The 24,909-nt window shown below is 39.1% G+C and overlaps 1 protein-coding gene across 1 annotated transcript in view; it reads left to right on the forward strand.

Moving 5' to 3' along the window:
- LOC121871710 (piwi-like protein Siwi) overlaps window positions 1-24,909 on the forward strand; it is a 143,567-nt gene that overhangs the window by 107,252 nt on the left and 11,406 nt on the right. The window contains exons 12-15 of the mRNA XM_042374123.1: window positions 1,250-1,391; window positions 2,968-3,124; window positions 3,383-3,502; window positions 12,442-12,610. Of these exons, the coding sequence (XP_042230057.1) occupies window positions 1,250-1,391; window positions 2,968-3,124; window positions 3,383-3,502; window positions 12,442-12,610 (588 nt within the window). The remainder of the gene's footprint in view (window positions 1-1,249; window positions 1,392-2,967; window positions 3,125-3,382; window positions 3,503-12,441; window positions 12,611-24,909) is intronic.

Genomic DNA, 24,909 nt, shown 5'->3' on the forward strand with positions numbered 1-24,909 from the left:
TGGGTCGAACTATAAACGAGGAATATCATAAATTAACGATTTCTTGGTCAAAAAATCAGGGTCGATAGATAAACGAGGGGGGGGTTATAGATGAGTATATACGGTATGTTGTCACAGTTTGATTGCTCGTTTTAAAGTGGAGACCACGTGGTCGCTTGTTGTCGCTGTGCAGCTGTGGCGCTCACGCATGCGCACACACAAAAGCCCGCTAAAAAAAAAATAATTAGTTTTCCAAAAGTCCGGATTCTCAGGTGGTCCGGATTTTTGGCATCCGGATTTTTGGACTTTTACTGTATTATTTATTACTAAATGTTAAAATTTAGTTTTTTCACCCTACATTTCTCTTGTAGGGAGGGTTGATGGTAGGTGGGGGGGAGGGTTGGGAAGGACTGACCATCTGGCGCGGTTGGAAGAGGGGGGGAGGCAAGGTGGGGTACTTTGATTGACAGATAGTGTCGTGAAGAATATTTTTTTTATTATTAACTAAAGATATTTGTTTTAGCTCATAAAATTCATACAAATTACCCAGCCAGAATATAATTTACATTGCTGGAATTCTTACAATTTGATGATCCTTTTGAATATAAACATCATAGATTTTGCATTAGACATACGAATTTTAGATATAATGTTTACTCTGAGTAAATATGTTATCTTTTGTGCAAAATATATGACATTTATATTCAAAATATTCCTGGTCTTACAAGGAATCCAGCAATGTCAATTATATTATCCTAACTTTAGTTTGAGGTATTATTTATTAAAATCCAGTGGTTTTCCCCCCAAAATTTCTCAGAGAGGGAAGAGCCAGCGAGTGTAGTGTGAGAAGAGGGGGGAGTTGAGTCCATTGTTTGAATGGACATTAACTTGGCGACTCTATTTCTCTATTTCTCTTAAGTATTAATTGTGTGCATGTACCATCATAAAATTAAGATGTTATTTTTACTAGAACATAGGTATTGTGTCCGAAAAAGTAGAGTTTGGGGGTCCGGCCAGTCTCTATTGGAATTAATCCCATATGTTCTGTTGTTCACTTAACGCAGTTTTCACTTAACACGTTACCCTGTGGGTTCAGTTGACCGCGTTAAGGGGTACTACTGTATTACTTATTAAGTTTTATCAAATATGTGGAGATCATGTGTCTGGGAGGGGGGTGATGGGTTGACAAATGCGTACACACACACAGACAGAAACATTAAATACAGTATATATGAGAGATTAAGAAGTAGTAAGTTGTTTAAATTTTCAGGTCTGAAGTTCAATTTACCTGTTGGACTTGACAATTGGGCAGTTGTTTTCCCACTGAAGTTCGCTACTGATGCACGTGAGTTGTTGTCCAGTGTACAACGTGTTGGAGCACCCATGGGAATGATGATTAAGAATCCAGCTATGTAAGTTATGTAGATCATTATGAATAATACATAAGTTATGATTTGTGGCTTAATTATCAGTAAATCTCCTTCATTTATCAAAAACTTTCAATCATTATTTAAATATTAATTCAATTTAATGTTTTGTGTAGCTAAATGATGCATTTCCATCATAATCTATTTAATTTTTTGGTACCGAAATACAGTACAGTAGTGTCGGGGTATATAGCGACTTTATACAACGATTATTTTATATCGCGGCTACCAAAATTATAGAAATTTTCCTATGCTGCATATATAGCGATAAATTTATTTGTAGTAGACTCACAACTTACATGGGATTATGTTCCTGGGACCTCACAAAGCCAAAAACTGTATGAAGTCAAAAACCCTCCTAAAAATCCCTTAAATTGCCCCAAAAATACGAGTTGAAAAACTGTACAGTACGTAAATGTTCTGTACTCTAAAAGACTAAAAATTTTATCTCTTTTGCAGAATATATGATGTCTATATTCACATTATTCGCTGTCTTGCAAGGATTCCAGCAATGGATTTATTTTCTGCTAACTTTAGTCTGTGTCATTTTATAAGATAAAAACTTTAAGCTTAATACCACAGTCACCCTTACCGGAAGTCGGAGTGGAGTTGATTTTTTATGACAGCTGGGCAGGAGCGCAAACAACCATTACCTAGTGGTATTTATTTATCTGTCATACCTGTATAGGGGGAGTTGATGTTTTTCTCTTATTAAATTTCAATGAAATGACATAATAGGAAATATTTAACATTGCTGGAATTCTTGTAAGATAGTGATTAATTTGAATATAAACATGCTATAGTTTGCAATAGACATAAAAAATGTAGTAAAAATTTTGTACATTTTAGTACAAAGGACTAAAATTTTTGTCTCGTGCAAAATATGTCTATAGATTATCTGCTGTCTTGCAAGGATTACAGCAATGCAATTTATATTTTGCTAACTTTAGACTGTACCAGTTTATGTCAAGTTTAGTCACCTTTATTGGCCTCCAGAACCTAACCCTATTTTCCCCATTGATTACATGTATATATCTACGTATCGCGATTTAGTATCTAGCGAACATCCTTGGACCTTATCTCGCTGTGTTGGTCCTTTTTTTATAGATTTATATCACACACAAATATATATATGCCTTGTATTAGTTCTGGAACTAGTAAGTGGCTGGTTTTTCTTTATTGTAGAAAAATATAGTTTCACAGGTACTGAGTTCAGTTGAGAGTATATTGTACCTTCTCTGTCTTTGTGCACTTATAGGAGAACACTTAAGTGAGGTGTTCACTGGGTAGCAAGTGATATGGGTCTGCCTGCTCTCTCTTGCTCAGTGTGAGACGCAAGGAGGAGCGGGCGAGGTATTTGTACACCCACTAAAAATTATTCGACTCACTTATGGCATGGTACAATATGACACGGGTGCCGAATAATTTTTTAGTGGGTGTACCCTGGCTCCAAAAGGTACCAGTGTTTGTTAAGTCTCTCCTTAACTAAGCTCACAATCCATGCAGTTATGTTAATAAGTGTGTGCTTTACAGTTTAAAAGAAATATTTTTCCATTTCCAGGTTTGGTTTGCAAGGTGATAGTGTTCATGAGTATATCGGTGTGTTCAATCAATGTGTAGGAAAGCAGCTTGTGTTGATACTTCTATCAAACAACCGTGCTGATCGATATAATGCTGTGAAGCGTCACCTCTCCATTAAAATGGGCATCGCCAGTCAGGTCAGTGAATTAACACGAGTAACTGACAGTATTTGGTGCTTCTTGTTGAAAAATGAGAGGCATTCTAATGTCAATATCAAAGAAAAAGCTTGGGTTAGTTGGGACAATTATACTGTAGGTGCCATGTACTGTAGTTTGGGATATTTTATGCTGTCCTGAGTACAAATTAGCTCAACTTATTTTTACTAAAACAATTACATAAACCTTTAGACAGATAAATTCAGAGCTATAATGTGTAATTATTTCTTTGGATTTCAGTGCATTCTAAGCCGGACATTATTAAAGAAACAACGCCTGATGTCTGTTGCAACAAAGGTAGCAATTCAAATAAACTGCAAGCTGGGTGGTGAACCTTGGAATATTGCAATTCCTCTTAAAGTAAGTAAATAAGAAACCAAAGTCACTTTAGGAGTTTTAGGTCCTCTTTTTTTTAGTTAATATAATTTTAGTAACCGGAATCTCATCAAAGACACCTTTATTATTTTATGTATGCAAATCCACAAATTAATTTAAGTTTAACACTGTCATTCCAATTTCTCAGTCATTTATGTTACTAAGTTTGTGGAGAGCCTGTTGGTGTGATATATGCACAGTATACTCCACTTGTGTACTTGCTAAATTATATGAAGACTGCATTTTTCTATTTTTAACTACAAAATTCTAACTTCAGTATGCTTATACCTAATTTATGAACTGACAATAATTTAGATATCTTAGAAAATTAAGAAATTCTTCCATTATTGATTAAAATAATACAGGTACAGTACAGGAGTATATCGCTGAGGCATACATATTCAGTCAGTGTGAGTGAGTTTGCCAGGTGTATTGTTGATAGACTGGCATAATGCTAAGTGTTAATACATATATTTTGTTTTATTGCCAAAGGGGTTCGTAAGTGAATTGAGAAATTTCTCACTGCTAACGCCCCCTGTAAGAGCTGCCATTGCTTGGGGATCTTGTAAGGCTTGGTGGCAGATATACTGTATACTACCATACTGAACATACAGATTGTTTTGCTGTAAGCTAAATGTTTACTAGCCTTTTCACCCATTCAGGTTTTGCTGTAAGCTAAATGTTTACTAGCCTTTTCACCCATTCAGGTTAAGATTTAAATTACAGTGACCCCTCGTTTAACGAACTCAATCCGTTCCAGAAGGTCGTTCGTTAACCGAAACCATTGTTTCAATGGGTTTTTGGGTAATTGGTTCCAGCTCACCGAAAATTTCCTAAATTCAACAAAAATGGTAGAAAAGTTCACTTACTTTGAGGTGTGTATGTAGAAGGCTCCTGGATGATGATGATGATGATGGGAATTAGAATGGGGGTGGAGGAGAAGGAAGAAGAGAAGGCATTGGGGTGGAAGAGAAGTCACCCCATGGCACCATTTCATCCATAAAATTTTAGTTCTCTTGGTGTATTTCAAGATTATTTTCTTTAAATCAACACTGCACTGCATTATATATTGTCAATATGTAAAATATATTTCAAAATGACCAATAATTTGCTTGGAAACACAGAAAAAAAGCGTTTAGTTGAAGAGAGTCTCAAGCAGGATGTTACCTCCACTGAAAACAGAGAGAGACTAACGCCTGTCTGGTGTGTTAACAGGCTGGATGGCACGCCAGAGACTAGTTTCTTTACCTTCATTTATGTTCAATAATTGTTAAAATGACTAAAAAAGTTAATATTAAACTTTCAAAATTATTGAATAGTATAAACTTAGTGATATTTACTAAAATAGTATGGAATTTAAGCCCTAGAACTGATTAATGTATTGGCGGACTGATACTAAAGCTGGTTGCCCGGTCAGTGCAAGCGAAAACATGTTGAGGTCGGTTTGTAAGAAATTCGTTAACCGAATATTTGTTCGTTAACCGAATTGAAGATCCTTATAGAAGGCAGTTCGTTAACCGAAATTTCGTTAACCAAGGCGTTCGTTAAACGAGGGGTCACTGTACAGGTATATATAGTAGTTTTATCCGATCATTAAGATGTCAAGTCAGGATTCTCTGTGTTAATACACAACTCAGCCTTAGGAAACTTATGTTCGCAAATACACTCAAATACACTAGGTTATTTGCCACAAGGCACATTGTCCAAATTTTCTTTCCTAGGGTCAAAATAGACACTAGGGCACGGTGGCATGGACACCAGTAAGCAGATTTCTTGCCTACTCCTCATAAGTCATAAATTTCACTCCTTTGAGGCTCTGATTGTTTACGGAGGTTTGAAGGGTCATATTAATATATCACCTCTTCCAATTTTAGGAACCCTATCAAAAAGCTTGAATCCCTAGTTAGTTGCCAATATTAAAAGAGCTGTCTACCATGAAGCAAATGACCTTCATCCCTTCCTTTTTTCCAGTGGATGATGTAAGGGTAACTGTTTTGGCCACTATTCTAAACCTATTTCAAATGGGAACAGCCAAATGGAGGGTCCGCTTTAAATAGCTTAGAGATGCCAATTTTGGTTGAAAAGATGATTTGAACAGCACATTACTTGACAGCCCCTGACATGAAGGATTGGCAGATGCTGTAAATCATGGTACATTGTCAATCATGCATGGGATTTCAGGATTTAATCTCTTTTTGTCAAGCTGTAATCCTTTTCATGAGTAGCACTTAAAAGTAACCCCTGAAAAACAAAAATGGGTTTGGAGTTGACATTGCTTTATGCCCAGCTCCTCTGAACAGTCAGAATATTATATACTGCCTTGAAGCCTCTCCTAGCAATACAAGATCATTGAGAGTTGTGTCGAAAGGACCTTGGATTTAGCTGGTTGTCAAGAAAATTAAATAGATAAGGTGTTGGGATATGGAAACTGAGACCTTGACACAAAAATATTGCACGAATAATGCTGATAATAGTAATTGATTTTTAGACAATTTGATCGAGGGTAGCTTACAAAGCCATCAGTCAGGTCCTTTTAGTTTAAATGCCATCAGCCTTTGGTGTTCCCAGACAGTCTACCATCCAAGTATTACCCAGACCAAATGTTGCTTAACTTTGCTGAATGGACACGAAGCAGTGTTCTCAGCTTGGTATGACCATGCTGGAATTTATATTAAACGAGTAAATTTTTAGGGAATAAGTTGGGATTAATGTTAGAAAAGATATTTGATAATATTAAGTAAGTTTTATATAGGTACACCACCGATTTTCCGGCACCCTTGGTTCCAAAGCCTTGCCGGATGGTCCGAGGTCAGATAATAACAATTCAACAATACACTTCTGGCCCACTAATTATACACCTCCCATATCTCTAAAGCACCATGGACTACTAGAAACTTAAATGAAACTAGGTGACGTTTATTAGGGGGCAGGGAAAAAACACTTTTATTTGAGTTGCAGGCTGCACTTTTCAGGCATCGTTTGTATGGCTGTAACAAACACCTGTGCAAAATTTCATGCCATTTCATGCATACTTACCCTGCCGCATCGCGAACGACTTTTTGTCAACTTTTAGTGTATACCAAAAATTAGGTGTCATTTAATGTTTTCCAGGATAATGATAAATTTTACATGGGTGACATCGATTTAATTCACATGTTATTTTACAGGTACACCGTATAGAAAATCATTACAAGTTCATATTGAAATTCTTTTTTGTGCGGAACCTTGGCATCATTTTCCTAGACAATAATCTTTGCTTAATATATCCATCTCTCGATTCGTATCCCGTCACTTCAGTGCAAGCTTCAGTCATCACTTTTATGCCTCTCTCGACCGCCTGAGTGCTGTTTGGCCACTTGGGCACCACTAATGGTGTCTCAAGAATGTCATAAACCTGTAGATTTGACAGAAGCAATGTAAGGAGGCTCAGTCTTGAGTTCATTCCTCCAGTTAATCATGGAATGATAGTTTTTTGCTTGCCACTTTAGTTTCGGAGTCACCACCTTTCTCATGTTAACTACAGGAGGCACATCCTCATTCCCATCTCCATCTTTACCCTCCTCATCAGTATAGTTTAACAAATTCTCGTCAACAGCAGCATCAGAATCTTCCTCCTCCTCTTCAGATCTGCCAGTGCATTCTTCCTTTTGCTGATTCTCCTCTCTAATTTTTCTTATCATTGAGACAGCTTTTTCTCTAACAGTCATGTCCTCATCTGCACACATACCAAGAAGAAGTTGATCTGTGTGGGCGAAGTATGCATTTCTCTGGACAGCCTTCTTCACTATCGTCTCCTCCTCACTATTCAGGTGTTTCATATATAGCAGGGACTGGAATACGTTCCTTGAGCCGTGTGTTACGTAAGGGTGTATCTTGATGTAAAACCACATTGGAGCACTGAACTTTATTATTGTAATGACAATTCTTTTCAACTCATTGCTGGGTCTTGATGTTGCTACATACAGCCTGAGGATTCTACTCCATAAGGTGTTCCACCTTGACACACAGGGAGGACCTGGCTCAATAGCAGCCAAGTCATCTTCAACAACACCTGTGATAACTCCTTTACAAATCCTATACAGGTATTTCTGATCCCAGGACAGATCTTTCTCCACTTCATCATTAAACACAGGGAAATCAGGGAAACTGACTGGCTGGAAGGCGACAACTGGAAGCTCAGACAAAGACTCCTTGATCTGCTTTCCAATGGGACCACGCCAATGCTCAGGACCACTTGGTTTACCATCATAGTGATAAAAAACTGCGCGGAAAGGCAGCTCATTTCCGTGAAGCTGACATATGAAATAATGGAGCGGGTGACCAAGTAACATTTCAAGATGATGAATGACTCCATTTTCTGATCCTACATTTACATTGGTTCCATCACAACCAACACACACAATGGGCTGCTGGGTTAGATTTTTCTCCACCAGAAACTCGTGAATAGTTTTGGCAATCTGCTTTCCGTGTCCAGTCTTGGGAGTCACATGTGTGAGATATTCATTGCCAGGCTCAACCATGATGACATAATGATCTTTCACCATCATCCTCGAACTCCATTTCTCGGTCTTCTCATTCTTTATCATCACACGAGTGGCGGTCTTCTTACCATCAAAATAAAGTGACGTAAAATTATCTAAACTAGCCATTTCAATTTCTTGCCTCTTAAATCGGTATTTTTGTCTCGCATCCCGCAGCTTATGTGGTCCAATAACCTGACTCTTGTCATCCTTTGTGATAATGCCATAGTCAGTTAAGGTGGCAGTAGCAATGGCAGCTCCAGCATAATCACTAATCAAGTATCGGTCACAAGCGGCAGCCAGTGTAGGGAGTCTTGTCCGGTTCTGTGAATTGGTGTCTGTCAGAGCCCTTGGATCAGGGACAAAATCAGCATCAGTATTGACGAGAGGAATATCTCTTGAATCATCTGAATTATATAGACATAGCACCATACTCATCTGCAACAAGACAACTTAAATGAAATAAGAGATATGAAAAAAAAGTTGATAAACACTGAACAGAACATTGCACCGCCACAGCGGCTGTTTGGCTAGTACTGTAGGTAAATTTAAAAATTTCAGTAGGAAATGTGGCAGACTAAACCTCGACATATCAGCTTCAAATTTGGCATGGAGTCTTAGATATGTATAAGGAACAATGCCTGAAGAGTGCAGCTTTGAGCAAAATTTCACTGCCCCCTAATGTTTATACTCAAATTAATCACTGTATTACAAGGATTCCAGCAATGTAATTTATATTCTGCTAAGTCTAGTCTGCGATGGTTTATAGGATAAAACTTTAAGCATAAATTGCCTTCACCCTGGCTGTGAGGAAGGGAAGGGTTGACGTGTTGGCAGCTGTCAGAGAGGGGAGATAACAAAGTGGGTAATCAAACTAGAAGGAGTTTTAGTTTTTCCCTTATAAAATGTCACTGAATTGACTTGACAGTATATAATTTGCATTGCTGTAATTTTTGTAAGATATTGATTAATTTTAGTACAGTATTACCCCGCTTAACACGGTTTCGCTTCGCGCGTTTTACCGTATACGCGGTGCCTCGCCAGAGCCGAACTTTCACTTAACATAGGTTTTTTCCACGTATACGCGGTGAGTGTCCGGCTTGAGAGCTATTTTTAGATTCGCCCCACCCGCCACCCTGCCTGACTGCCTGTTTTAGCTCATAAAATTCATACAAATTACCTGGCCAGAATATAATTTACATTGCTGGAATTCTTACAATATGATGATCATTTTGAATATAAACATCATAGATTTTGCATTAGACATACAAATTTTAGATATAATGTTTACTCTGAGTAAAGATGTTATTTTTTTTGCAAAATATATGACATTTGTATTCAAAATATTCCTGGGCTTACAAGGAATCCAGCAATGTCAATTATATTATCCTACCTTTAGTTTGAGGTATTATTTATTACTAAAAAGGTAAATATTCTGGTTTTCCCACACATCTGGTAGGGACGGTTGGTGTGGGGGAGGGGGGGGACCGACCGACCATCTGTTACTGTGTGAAGAATTTTTTTTTTTATTATTATTAACTGAAGATATTTGTTTTAGCTCATAAAATTCATACAAATTACCCGGTCAGAATATAATTTACATTGCTGGAATTCTTACAATTTGATGATTATTTTGTATATAAACATCATAGATTTTGCATTAGACATACAAATTTTAGATGTAATGTTTACTCTGAGTAAATATATTATCTTTTGTGCAAAATATATGACATTTATATTCAAAATATTCCTGGTCTTACAAGGAATCCAGCAATGTCAATTATATTATCCTAACTTTAATCTGAGGTATTATTTAATACTAAATGTTAAAATTTAGTTTTTTCGCCCAACATCTCTTGAAGGGAGGATTGGTGGGGGGTGGGGGGGAGGGTTGGGACTGACCGCATGGTTGGAAGAGGGGGGGGGGGCAAGGTGGGGTACTTTGATTGACAGATAGTGTCATGAAGAATATTTTTTTTTTATTAACTAAAGATATTTGTTTTAGCTCATAAAATTCATACAAATTACCCGGCCAGAATATAATTTACATTGCTGGAATTCTTACAATTTGGTGATCATTTTGAATATAAACATCATAGATTTTGCATTACACATACAAATTTTAGATATAATGTTTACTATGAGTAAATATGTTATCTTTTGTGCAAAATATATGACATTTATATTCAAAATATTCCTGGTCTTACAAGGAATCCAGCAATGTCAATTGTATTATCCTAACTTTAGTTTGAGGTATTATTTATTAAAATTTAGTGGTTTTCCCCCAAAAATTTCTCAGAGAGGGAAGAGCCAGGGAGTGTAGTGTGAGAAGAGGGGGAGGGAGTTGAGTCCATTATTTGAATGGACATTAACTTGGCGACTGTATTTCTCTATTTCTCTTGAGTATTAATTGTGTGCATGTACCATCATAAAATTAAGATGTTATTTTTACTAGAACATAGGTATTGTGTCGGAAAAAGTGGAGTTTGGGGGGTCAGGCCAGTTTCTATTGGAATTAATCCCATATGTTCTGTTGTTCACTTAGCGCGGTTTTCACTTAACACGGTACCCTGTGGGTTTTATTGACTGCGTTAAGTGGGGTACTACTGTATACTGTACTGTAATATCACAGTCTGCACTAGATAAAATTTTTAGTAATTAACTTATTACAGGTTTACTCTTAGGACAATTATTTCTTTTGCCTTTTTCACTATATATATTTAGGATGGTGTGTGCATGTAAAAGAGTAAAAATAAATGAAGAAAGTTACATATATCTTCCTAAAAATATGAGTTAAAAAACTTGTACAGTAGTACCCGATTTACGCGGTCAATTGAACAATTGAACCCACAGGGTACCGCGGAAACGCGTAAAGTGAACAACAGAACATATGGGATTAATTCCAATAGAGACTGACCCGACCCCCAAACTCCACTTTTTCCGACACAATACCTATGATGTAGTGAAAATAACATCTAAATTTTATGATGGTATGCTCACACAATTAATATTTAAGAGAAATACAGTCGCCAGGTTAATGTCCATTCAAATAATGGACTCAAATCCCCCCCCCCCTCTTCCCAGCTCACTAGCTCCTACCTCTCTGAGAAATGTTTGGGTGAAACCACTAGATTTTAACGTTTAGTAATAAATAATACCTCAGACTAAAGTTAGGATAATATAATTGACATTTCTGGATTCCTTGCAGGTCAGGGAATATTTTGAATGTAAATTTCATATATTTTGCACAAACGATAAAATATTTGCTTTGTGTAAACCAAATTATTACATTAGATCTAAAATTTGTATGTTTAATGCAAAATCCATGATGTTTATATTCAAAATGATCATCATATTGTAAGAATTCCAGCAATGTAAATTATATTCTGGCCGAGTAATTTGTATGAATTTTATGAGCTAAAACAAATATCTTCAGGTAATAAAAAAAAATAATAATATTCTTCACGACACTATCTGTCAATCAAAATACCCCACCTCCACCCTCCCTCCCTTCCTACCCCCCACCTTCCCTCCCTACCAGAGAAGCGATTGGGAGAAAATAGTATATTTACATTTTTAGTAATAAATAATAACCCAGACTAAAGTTAGGATAATATAATTGACATTTCTAGATTCCTTGCAGGTCAGGGAATATTTTGAATGTAAACTTCATTTATTTTGCACAAAAGATAAAATATTTGCTTTGTGTAAACCAAATTATTACATTAGATCTAAAATTTGTATGTCTAATGCAAAATCCATGATGTTTATATTCAAAATGATCATCATATTGTAAGAATTCCAGCAATGTAAATTATATTCTGGCAGGGTAATTTGTATGAATTTTATGAGCTAAATAAAAAAAAATAAAAAATAAATTATACTTCACTGCGTATATGAGTAGTATATGAGTAGATGCACCATGGAAAGTGAAAGTCTGGTTCAAGTCCGGTTCTGGCAAGGTACCACGTAAATGAGAAATCACAGAAAGTGAAACCGTGTAAAGCGGGGTAATACTGTACACACATGTACTACACAAAACTAAAATTTCCATCTCTTGTGCAAATTTTGTGATGTTTATACTCGAATTAATCACTCTTACAAGGATTCCAGCAATGCAATTTATATTCTGCTAAGTTTAGTCAGCTACATTTAAGAGATAAAAAAAACAAAGCCTAAAACTACCTTCACCCAGGTTGCGAGGGAGGGAAGTTAGTGCCCCCTCATAATTTTGTCTGGACTAAAGGAGGTGCCGGACCATCAGTTCCCGGATAATCGGTGGTGTACATGTATTACATTGTATCTTATGAACAATGCTTCATGAAATGTTCCTCAAGTTTTGTTTAGGTCATTTCGTGTAGACCTGAAGTGTTATAAATAAAAAATGATGTAATTTTTTTTCAGAATGCTATGGTTATTGGATATGATACTTACCATGATAAAGCTACAAGAGGACAGTCATATGGTGCAGTTGTGTCTTCTACAAATCAGACATGGACACAATACCTATCACAAGTATCATGCCATAGCAGTCAGGAGGAACTTACAAATAATTTTGCTGCAGGTATAAGAAGTGAGTTAACATTATCTTCTTTTTTGTATGAAGGAGCCTACTAATGGTGTTTATTAATCCCTCACCAACCACAGGATTGTCATCATCGGTTTTGAGTGTCCACATTTTTTATATTGTACACAATTTAATGTTCCACAGGATTCATGTTTCCGTAGCCAGTAAACCCCCGATATAATGAACTATAGTATTTCCACGCTAACTTGGCCCCTAAGCCACACCCCTCTTCTATAAAAATAGCTGATAGATTTAAAGAAAATGTTGGTGTAGCTGTCCATTATTCAAACTAAATACAGTATTTTCTTGATTTAATGAACTAATTTGAGCCATCCCTGGTTGTTAGATCAAAATTTCTGCTAAACTGAGCTTTCCGTTATGTTCGTTCAATTTGCTGAACTATTTCACTAAATAGTTGCTTGGTGCATCGGGTTTGTTTACATCTGCTAGTCTGTGTTTTGCCACCACCACATGTGTGGTTCACTGCTACCTCTCGGTCAGCTAAGTACACTGGAGCACCTTAGTCTTTGTCTTTATTCAAGACATCTTCATAGGCAACTGATTTTACAGGGATGGAATGTCAGGTCACCTTTTCTTGGTTGGGGGATTAGTGGGTCTCATGACCTGAAGATGTCTTGAATAAGCACGAAAGCTAAAGTATTTTTTGGGGGACCTGACCTGACTTAATGCAGTGTTAGGTGGGGGATTAGTTGTCTCATATTTCTGACCTGATGGAATGTCAGGTCACCCTTTCTTTGGTGGGGGATTAGTGGGTCTCATGACCTGAAGATGTCTGAATAAAAATTAAAGACGAAACCTTAAGTATTTTTAAGGAGATTGTGATAAGCATAAATGAGCGAAGTTGTATCTCTTTAACAATACATTACATAATATTTTAAAATATGGAGTGAGAAAGCAGAAAGGTGTGAGTGATTAGAAAGATAGAGTGGCACCATGTTGCCAAGCTCTCCTCAACAGCTGGTGTTTATCTTGCCACCAGGCAGTAACACAACAAGACCCTCACTGGATGCATGTTGTCTTAATTCCTCTGTGTGTGTGTGTGTCAGGAACACACCCCAACATCACATACACACACCCCCCAACACACCCACCCTCCAACATCACACACACACCCTCCAACATCACCAACACACACACTCCAATACCACCAACACACACACACCCCCTCCAACATCACCAACACACACCCTCCAACACCACCAACACACACCCTCCAACACCACCAACACACACCCTCCAACACCACCAACACACACCCTCCAACACCACCAACACACACACCCTCCAATACCACCAACACACACACCCTCCAATACCACCAACACACACACCCTCCAATACCTCCAAGACACACACCCTCCAATACCTCCAACACATATGTCAACAGTCTGAACCAACACACATCCCTCAGCAAAGCCTGGAAAGACATAAACATAATCAGAGGTAAAAACAGAAGACACGTCTCCCATCCAAACCCTCTGCAAAAGTCGAATGAGCTAATAACAAAGTGGGCTCATGTGTCGAGCTATGACATGTTACCAGCTAGGACTCGGGGACTCCTTGATGCGAAGTCTGTAGAGAGAAGTAAACTTATTAGCTTTATGCTGGGCAAACAGCACGATGAGTGTGATGTTCCATATACTGAGTGGGAGCTTGACGCCGCCCTCGCCAGGGGTAGGTCTACTTCCCCTGGAGAGGACGGAGTCACCTACAACATCATTAGACTACTAAGGCGCGTGCCAGGCAATCCATTGTTGGTATTGTACAATATGAGTCATGCCGAGGGCCAACTACCCACATCATGGACCAGCAGTATTGTTGTACCAATACCGAAACCAGGACAGCCTGATGCCTTTCGTCCCATATCACTAACCAGCTGCCTGTGTAAAACCTTTGAGAGGATGGTTCTTGGCAGACTCTTATATAGAATCAGAGAACACATGTCTCCTAACATAAATGGCTTCACCCATGGTAAAGGTGTACATAATTGCATCACCACATTCCTAACTGTGCATGGTGATGAAAGGCACAGATACACCACATTTCTTGACCTAAAAGCTGCATTTGATATTGCCAATAGGCAACTGATATTGTACGAACTAGCCAAAATGGATATAGGAGGTAGGCTGTTACACTGGATAAGTGGTTACCTAACCAACAGAAGGGCTGCTGCACTGTTTCAGGGTTACAAAAGTGAAGTTAAAGATATGCAACTTGGTACCCCTCAAGGTGGAGTACTTAGCCCCACTTTGTTCAATGTTCTTATGAATGCATTATTAAATTTAATACCAGACAACCCCAGCAATATCTCAATCAGCTATGCTGATGATATTCTTATACATACTAAAACTCATCGTGAAATGCAAACCACCCTGAACCATGTATACGCAGCCTGTGAACACCTCGGTCTTATTATCTCCACTGACAAAACTAAGGTGTTCAACAAACAAGCTGGTAACCGCAAACGCGGCCCCGCCAAGTTCAAGATAGGTAACAACACTATTGACTATGTTTCTTCTTTTAAATATCTTGGTGTTTCCGTCCCTTGTACCCTACCTGCCATACAACAGCTAACCCGCCAATGTACTGACAGACTGAGACCTCTTAGAAGTGTAGCGGGGTACAGCCCGCACTATGGTGCTAATATTAGAATTGTTAAAACAATGTACCTAGGCTATATAAGATCTCTGATAGATTACCACGCACCAGCCCTGGTCATTCGTGACGGGAAAGGCGTTGACAAGCTCGAGAAAATGCAAAATAAAGCCCTCAGAATTATCCTAGGATGTCCCATGAGCACTAAAGTACTTAATATGAGGAAAGAACTAGGTATACCCAGTGTTAAAGATAGAATAATTGAAGTCAACCTCATGATAGCCCTGAGGCTTCTGCGTGGTGATCCTGATAACATTGTTTCCTTAAAATTGCTAGAATGTATGAACCATGGGACTACTGAGTCTAAATGGATCCAAACTACAGCTACACATATGAAGATGTTTGGACTAGACCACCTGTACAAAGTTGAGACACAACAGCGCTTCCTGCCACCCTGGCGGACAGTTCCCTTCGATATCACAATACCGACGTATCCGCCTAAAAAATTAATTATACAAAGCATTTATCTCCAACACACTGCCAAATTGAGAGCTCTTGAACACATACACACTCTACAGACTGATGATAATATCACACAGACCATCTACACTGATGGATCTCTAAACACCGCCTGTGGGAGGGCTGGAAGTGCTATTGTTGTGACTCAACCTGACAGTAATATAATTGAGAAAGGAGTTAGAATTAACAACTGGGCATCCACTCTACAAACTGAATTAGTTGCCATACTCAGCTATTAAATTCATTGAAACCACTGTTACTGACAGTCTCATCATCACTGACTCTCTATCCTCACTACTTGCCCTTGGTACCCTCGACTCAGGTTGTCACGCTCTTGTCTCTGAAGCCAGACACAAATATGCGTGCCTTGTTGACCGGGGTGTCAGGGTCAAACTGTTGTGGATCCCCTCTCACATAGGCCTCATAAAACATGACAGAGTTGATGCCCTCGCCAAACTCGCGTCTAACAAAGACACCGTTGAATACAATTTGGGTCTGTCAAAAAGAACCCTTAAAACTGTAATTAGGAGAGAACTTATTGATGAGTTTGACGCAAGTAGACAAGTGCAAACAGGCACTAGTCGATCCATAGGTTACCATGATGAGATGTATCAAGTGAAACATGTATATGGAGCAAGTAACAAGATCACTAGATTACAAGATGATGTAACCGCTAGATTAAGGTTAGGATATAAGTACCTTTGACAGTATGTTCCTCAAGCAGATGTAAACAAAACTAAATGTAAAGTGTGTGGCCATACATATGGCCACACACTTGAACACTACGTCCTCGACTGTGTGAAGATAGAACCTTTTAGGGACAGGTCCAAGCACACTGTGTGTGAAATGGCACAACACTTCATCTCTAATGGAAAGATAGCCGACATATTAAGATTGTATCCACTTTTTTGCACTTAGTAACTATCAATTCTCATGTACAGAACCAAATACGCAATGTGCTTGAATACCTCCCACGTAAATGTGAATAACAAAGTGTGAGGCCAGACATACTGCCTCACACGCCTGTTCTCACGCATTTGTGAATAAGTTACCCTTTATGTATAGAACTAAACAAATAATGTAAATGAAATACTGTGTAACTTTCAGTGCCATAATATCCTGACAACGGGGGTTAATTATAATGACCCTTTGTAAACCCTACTCTGTAATCCTTTTGCGCTACCGCTCACAGGATGAGTGTGGGGTGCACAATAAAGTAGCCGCTGGAAGCGGCAAAATCAATCAACACACACACACACACCCTCCAATACCACCAACACACACACCCTCCAATACCACCAACACACTCACCCTCCAACACCACCAACACACACCCTCCAACACCACCAACACACACACCCAACCCACCACACCTCCAACACACGCCACCAACACACACACCCTCCAACACACACGCCACCAACACACACACTACCAACACACACCTCACCACCTCAACATCACCAACACACACCCTAACACCACAACACACACACACACCCTCCAACACCACCAACACACACACCACTCACAACACTCCAACACCACCAACACACACACACCCTCCAACACCACCAACACACAACCTCCAACACCACCAACACACACCCACCAACACTACATCCAATACCTCCACACTCCAACACACACACCCTCCAGCACCACCAACACACACACACCCTCCAATACCTCCAACACACACACCCTCCAACACACACCCTCCAACACACACCCTCCAACACCACCAACACACACCCTACAACACCACCAACACACATGCTTTATCATTGATGATATAAGATATTAAATACAGTGACCCCTCGTTTAACGAACACCTCGGTTAACGAAATTTTGGTTAACGAACTGCCTTCCATAAGGATCTTCAATTCGGTTAACAAACAAAAATTCGGTTAACGAATTTCTTACGAACCGACCTCAACATGTTTTCGCTTGCACTGACCGGGCAACCAGCTTTAGTATCAGTCCGCCAATACATTAATCGGTTCTAGGGCTTAAATTCCTTACTATTTTAGTAAATATCAAGAAGTTTATACTATTCAATAATTTTAAAAGTTTAATATTCAATTTTTTAGTCATTTTAACAATTATTGAACATAATTGAAGGTAAAGTGACTAGTTTAATGCGCGGCATCCAGCCTCTTAACACAGCAAACAGGCGTTAGTCTCTCTCTGTTTTCACTGGAGGTAACATCTTGCTTGAGACTCTCTTCAACTAAACGCTTTTTTTCTGTGTTTCCAAGCAAATTATTGGTCATTTTGAAATATAATTTACATATTGACAATATATAATGCAGTGCAGTGTTGATTTAAAGAAAATAATCTTGAAATACACCAGGAGAACTAAAATTTTATGGGTGAAATGGTGCCATGGGGTGACTTCTCTTCCACCCCAATGACTTCTCTTCTTCCTTCTCCTCCACCCCCATTCTAATTCCCATCATCATCGTCATCATCCAGGAGCCTTCTACATACACACCTCAAAGTAAGTGAACTTTTCTACCATTTTTGTTGAATTTAGGAAATTTTCGGTGAGCTGGAACCAATTACCAAAAAACCCATTGAAACAATGGTTTCGGTTTACGAACGACCTTCTGGAACGGATTGAGTTCGTTAAACGAGTTCGTTGTTTTACTAAAGAAAAAAGCCGTTTTTTCTAAAAACCAGTTTTTGTGACATAGCCCAGAAGGCGACGCCTAGCTTATACCTAGGTATGTTAATGCCAAGCAATGACTCGCTAGGCCAACATACAGGCAATTAAAACATCTAATAATTACTTATTAAGTAATATTAGGAGGACACTTCGCTACCTGGCATTTAATTGCAATTCTCGAAGCCCCCTCCTTCACCCCCCGTCATACGCACTGCCACCATCATCTCTTGCCTTAGAGCAAGCAGTAAACAAAAGTCTACTCTCGAGGGGTGGAGATGGTGGGTTATCGGTGTCGCATTCTGGGCTATATCACAAAAATTGTTTTTTAGAAAAAAACCCAGCATTTTATTCAACCCAGAATGTGACGCTTAGCTCGAATACCCTAGCAGGAGGTGGAGAGGGAGGTGATGTTGCATACAAGGCTCCGCTAGCTTAGGTCCAGATTATGTTTATAAGCCGTTTGGAAGATTTCCAAAATTAGGAACATTTACCGGAAGGTAAAATGTTAATTTACATATCTCAATGAGGATTCTCACTTTATTTTGATGAGGAACAAGGTCCTGGTTGTGGAGATTGACTAGGTGGGGGAGGGAACCCCAGCACCACCACATGTGAAGCATCTTTCAGAGATAGATGAAGATAGCTGTCTTTGAAAGTTTTGAAGATCTCCAAAACCCCATTTCCTTGATCTAACTGAGGCTCATATGCCACAGAAAAGTCACAGACCCTGCGTATTTTCTGGTGTCATGTGCCAAAAATTTCTTGCCAGGATCTGCTTGTTTCACTAATTGAGATAAAGATTATGTCATTTGACTAGAAGACAATTTCTTTCCATCCCTGGATGAGAAAACATCGGGGCCTCGATTAGGGAATCTGGTTAATCATTCCTGAAGATTTTTAACTGGGCACAATATATGAGGAACCCTTGTCTCACCCATTAGGCATTTTATCCTAATAGGTTGAGCTTGAAAATCTTCCCTTTCATTTTTTATTAGGATCTCTGTAGGAAAAGGGGTAACATCCTCCTCAGAAAACACCAATAATGATGGATTATTGGAAATTGAAATCAGTTCACTGATTCTCATACCTGTTGCTATTACTGGAAGGAAGGCTGCCTTCTGGAGTAATTTATCCCTGTTCAGATTTATATTGTAATTAGGCCACATAAGAAATTTAGTAACTTTTTCCAGAGACCAGGGTGGGATTCTCTTAAGCCAAGGGGGGGTCTCTGAATGAAAAAGGACCATTTGAGCATTTGATAAATCCTTGGTTTCAAAGTAATATTAAAATCCCATGCCAGAGGGTCAACCAATGCTGATTTATAAGACGCAATTGTTTATCCTTGAAGGCCTTTAACTCTGAAGAGAAATTCTAAAAATTCTCACACAACTGTTTCCGACAATGAATCTGGAGTTGTTAACTTGATAAATTGTTGATAAAGTTTCCAAGCTTTCTCATATTAAATAGAAGTTTGGGGTCTATGACCTGCTAATACTTGGTTAGCTATATTGGAATTACCCAACAACCTATGTAAACTCCTTTTGAGAAACTCCAAGCGTGAAGTGCCAAGGATATGTTAAACTGAGAATGCAGTACCTGGTCTAGACATCCTTGTTGCAATTGTAGTGGATGTGAGCACCAGTCCAGCAGATCCATGCACCAAGGTTGTAGGATCCAATATGGTGCAATTAAGAGGACCTTGCCTTGGAAGGATCTGAGTTTGTGAACCACTTTGGGCAATATTTTCACAGGTGGGAACAGATAGATTGAATTCCAAAGGTTCCAATCTAAGAGTAGAGCATTTCCTAAAAGATTCGACCTCTCCAGAGATGCATAAAGTGGCATCTGTGACTTTTTAGGTAGGCAAAGAGATCTATTTTGGAGTTCCAAACTTCATCACTAGACTCATGAACTCTGATACCTTTAGGGACCATTCTGTTTCCGTCGATACTGGCCGGAGACGGGACAGCCCATCTGCCTAATTGTTTTGTACTCCCAGTATATAAGTTGCTTTGAGGTAAAGTGTTTGTGTTACATAAATTTTTAAAAAATTTTCTGACAGTTGTAGAAGGGGCCAAGACCTTGTTGACCCTTGATGATCGAGACAAAACACTGCCGTTTTGTTGTCTATGGCAAACAGGATCGTCATATTCTGTAAATTTGGGTTTGCTGACAAACAGAATGGGGCTACTGCTAATTCTTTTATATTTATGTGTTTGTCCCAAAGGAAGTTGCTCCACTTCCCTTGACTAAATTCCCCTTTTGAGGAATGGTATCCCCATCCTATTTCTGACACATCCGTACAAACGACCAAACCTGTTTGAGGCGGAATCCAGGGAGAGGAACCGATTAGATTGTCTAACGTTGTCCACCATAACAGATGATTCTTGATCTGAATAGGGAGAGAAGAAGCAATATTTCTGCTTCTGTGAAGCAACTTCGAGCCCAGATGAGATAGTTGCTTTTTCCTTAACTTCCAAATGGAACCACTATTGTGGCAAAATTCAACAGACCCAGAAGTTTTCCCAATCATGCCAAAAAACCTTGTGCTTTACACAAAAGGCTTCTACTTGGTTTATCACTTCTGTTACTTTGCTTCTAGTAGACTGACTGACTGCTGATTTGTATCCCACTGGAGACCTAACCAATCCAATTTGACATGGTATTAAATTTGATTTGACCTGGTTTATCTTTAATCCTAGGTTTTGAAATAGTACGTTGGGTCGCCCTTTGACAATCTTCGAAAGAGTTTCCCACTATCAGCCAATCGTCTAGATAAGCAAAGGTTCTTATGCCCTCCTTCGCAAGGATCTTTCTGGGGATGTTCGCCAGTTTTGTAAATACTTTTAGCGCAATCGTCAGGCCGAATGGCATCACTGTGAATTGATAACTTACATCCCCCACAACACTAGAAACTTTCTGTACGTGGGAGCAACAGGAACGTGATAATAGGCATCTTCGAGATCCAAGCATTGGGCGGAAGTAGATGCCTCAGATGATCGTAAGTGAGCATCTTGAAACTTTTTTTGTAATAAATGTGTTCAGGACTGAACGATCCAAAATCCATCTCAATTTGTCGCTGCCTTTCTTGGGGACTGGAAATAAGCGAGACGTGAAACATTTTTCTGACTGTAACAGTTCTATTACACCTCTGTTTAACAGTTGAATTACAAATTCTGTAAGTAAGGGGGTTGGGTTTTACCCTTTTTTGGTAATGCTAGGAGAGGGCGCTTCAACCAAGTCCATATGAAGCCCCCTTTGATTCTCGTGTAATCCCATATGGAAGAAGTCCATCTGTTTTCCCAACACCCTAGACGACCCAGTTCTCTGGCTTCATTGGAAGGGAGTGGTCGCCGATGTGGTGGAGTAAAGTCTCCTTCCACTTCTGAACAATCGGCCACCCCTACTATGTCTTTGATTGTTTCCTCCTGTAAAGTTTCCTCTAGGTTCCTCCTGTAAAGTTTCCTCTAGGTTGATAACTGAACCGAGCAGCTGGTCCTGTTCCCCTGTAAAACCTTCCTCTTTAAGATTTCCGAAAGGTCTGAGGACTCCTGGGAACATTAATATTAATAGTTTGCTCAACAGCTGATCTTTATTTAACCAATGATTGTTCATCAAACAAAGCAGGAGATAGAGGGGAAGAACGTTGCAATAAATAAGCACTACCATTTGAAGCATTATTAGTGGCTTGCTTCCTTTGCTGGGCTTTTAGTTTTAGGGCTTTCAACACCATATCTTAAAATGAGTTATACAGTACAGGGAATATGGGATCCCTTGTAAAGCAGCAGCGAAACATTTGTCCACTTTTGAATTTTCCTTATCGCCCAGCACAAACTTAGTCAATAACTGATACATCATAATGGCAGACCAAATATCTGCTGCCAATTTCCTAATTTTAAATTCTTCAAGCAGCAGTGCAGGAGCAACTGGTTTCAAATTTCTTTCATAACTTATATCAGCATATTTTGGAGCAGACAAATACTGGGAAAGATCATACAAGGAACTCTTTTCGTCATTAAATTGGAACTTACAAAAAACTAAACTTGTGAGCATTCCTGTCAGCGGGAATGAATGTTAAGTCTTTCAATACATTAGCCCAGACTTCGTCTATTTCAGAGATCATTTTTGGGCAAGTATCAGGCCAAGAAAGTTTAGCATCTCCTTCCAAAAACAATGAATGATGACCCACAGTTGCCTGTCCTTCATGTCTCTCTGTAAATGCTGAGAGATGAGGAAGTTTAGAAACATTTTTATAAAATACCTTGAATATGGAATCCACAGATTCAGATGTAGCAGAAAACAAAGAAGATTTAGATCTTACCAATGTTATCCAAGACCTGTTGGGATCATCCTTACACTCAGTGTTATCCAGCAGCTGCGTGGCAGTTGACTGACAGCAGCCTGTTTCCACTCATAATAACCAACACTTTTGCCCCAGGTGGAAGTGGTTGCCAAAATGTGGATAGGATGAATTCAGTCGCAACAGGTTCTCCCTGCTCAAAAGAATGAACACTATGATTAGAGCCAGCCTCATCATCCTGATTCTGGAATCCACTGAAATCAGACTGACTAGATAGAGGTTTTTGTAAACTTCCTACTGCATCATTGTCTGGAAAATTCAATAACTTACTTTTCTTAGCAGAAGCAGGCTTGTCTAAGTGGGAATTAAGTCTCTTACCTAACACCAATAAACCTAAACTTTCTGCCAATTTGGGTTTTTTCCATTGTTTTACATTTAAAAATTTACTCTAAAAGGCCTTATTCCACCCATTTTTAATTTGGATCTGCAATAATTCTTTCTTATCTCCTGTAGCTTGATTAAATTTAAAAATTTGATCATAACAAACTGCACAATCCATTGGTGAAAACAGGTCATTTGAGACACAGCTGCCATGAATTATGCAAGCCAAATGGGGATCTATCTTAGTAATGCAAGTGACTCTACATCCTTGATAATTACATGTAGTATGGTCCCCTTGGGTCCTGGGTGAAACTACTATTACTGACTTCACATTCCCTACTGACAGACAATTCCTTGTATGTAGTGTATGAGCTGAACTTTCTAGTCCTTGTAGCTCATCACTCAATACTAGCTCCTCAGGGACAGTTCCATAGTCTCCTCCATCATCCATTAGTCCAGACTTATGTCCTTCATCCTCCAGTTGCACATCACTCATCTAAACTAGGAGGAACACTATGAGTCACATTATATCATTATAAAAATATAAGGGAGAAAACATTTTCTCCCAAACCTAATCAATATGACTCGTAATTGTTATATTATTAGTAACTTAATTCATTAAGATTTCTTATTGTTATATAAGTCACTCGTTTGACAATTATAAACAATTAATTCACTATGTCGTATCCGTCTCCCTTCTCTTATCTCAACATTCAAATCCACTGCGCTTGTAGAATCTCAGAGAACGGGAAACATTGATAAAGGGTAACTCACCTACTCAAATGTGAGTTCAGTATTGCTGGATATGACTCATTTACGAACCTTTCTCAAGGAACTCGCAAGAGGGGTGTGGTTATCTACGCTAGGCAAGACCTTAGAGCCAGCCAGGCGAGGGTTCAGGGAGAGGATGTTTTTGAAGAGTCCAAGTGGTGTAAAATTAAATTAAAGGGAGGGGACTTACTTATTGTCGGGTGTATCTACAGATCCCCAAACTGTGGCCCACTAAATCAAAGGAACTTAAGAACCTTAATAAGCAATGCGGCAATGCTCAACCCTAGCCACCTCCTTATCATGGGGACTTTAACTATGGCGACATCGACTGGAGAAAAGAGTCCACCCGGAATGACTTGAATAACCCTGCTATTCTTTTTGTAGAAACTCGGAGATAATTGTCTGTTTCAACATGTTAGAGACCCGACACATTACAGAGGGGAGCAAACACCCAAGCCACTTGACCTCATCATAACAAACGAGGAGGGTATGGTGACCAAACTGGAACACCTTGCCCCAGTTGGCACCAGTCACCATACAGTGTTGTCATTCAGATTTAACTGTTACCTAGTTCAAGATAAGGCCAGGCCAAGGTGCAAATATTACAAGGGAAATTACAATGGGATGAGGGAAGAGATGAGGGGTATCAACTGGCCTGATTTACTAAGGTACAAGAACGCAGTCACTACGCTGAATATCATAACTAGTAAAATGACCCATTTGATCGATAAATATATACCCAAGACCAAACCCAGTGCTTCTAGGAATACGAGGGGAGCCCTACACATGAAGAAAACCCAGAAATTCAAGACGTGGGTTGGGTCAAACGATGAGTAAGACAGGAGGATGTATGCAAGAGCCAGAAACCAAGCAAAAATAGAGTGTAGAAGGGCTAAAAAGGAGTTCCAGAGTCTGGTTGCAAGCGAGGTCAAGTCAAACCCAGAGGCGTTTTATCGCTATGCGAAGTCGAAATTGAAAATGCGAGTAGGAGTATCAGACCTGAGGCTGGTGGATGGTAGTTACGCAGATTCTGACCTGGATAAAGCT

Source organism: Homarus americanus, unplaced genomic scaffold (genome assembly GCF_018991925.1).
Source record: "Homarus americanus isolate GMGI-L3 unplaced genomic scaffold, GMGI_Hamer_2.0 scaffold39675, whole genome shotgun sequence".
NCBI lineage: Eukaryota > Metazoa > Arthropoda > Malacostraca > Decapoda > Nephropidae > Homarus > Homarus americanus.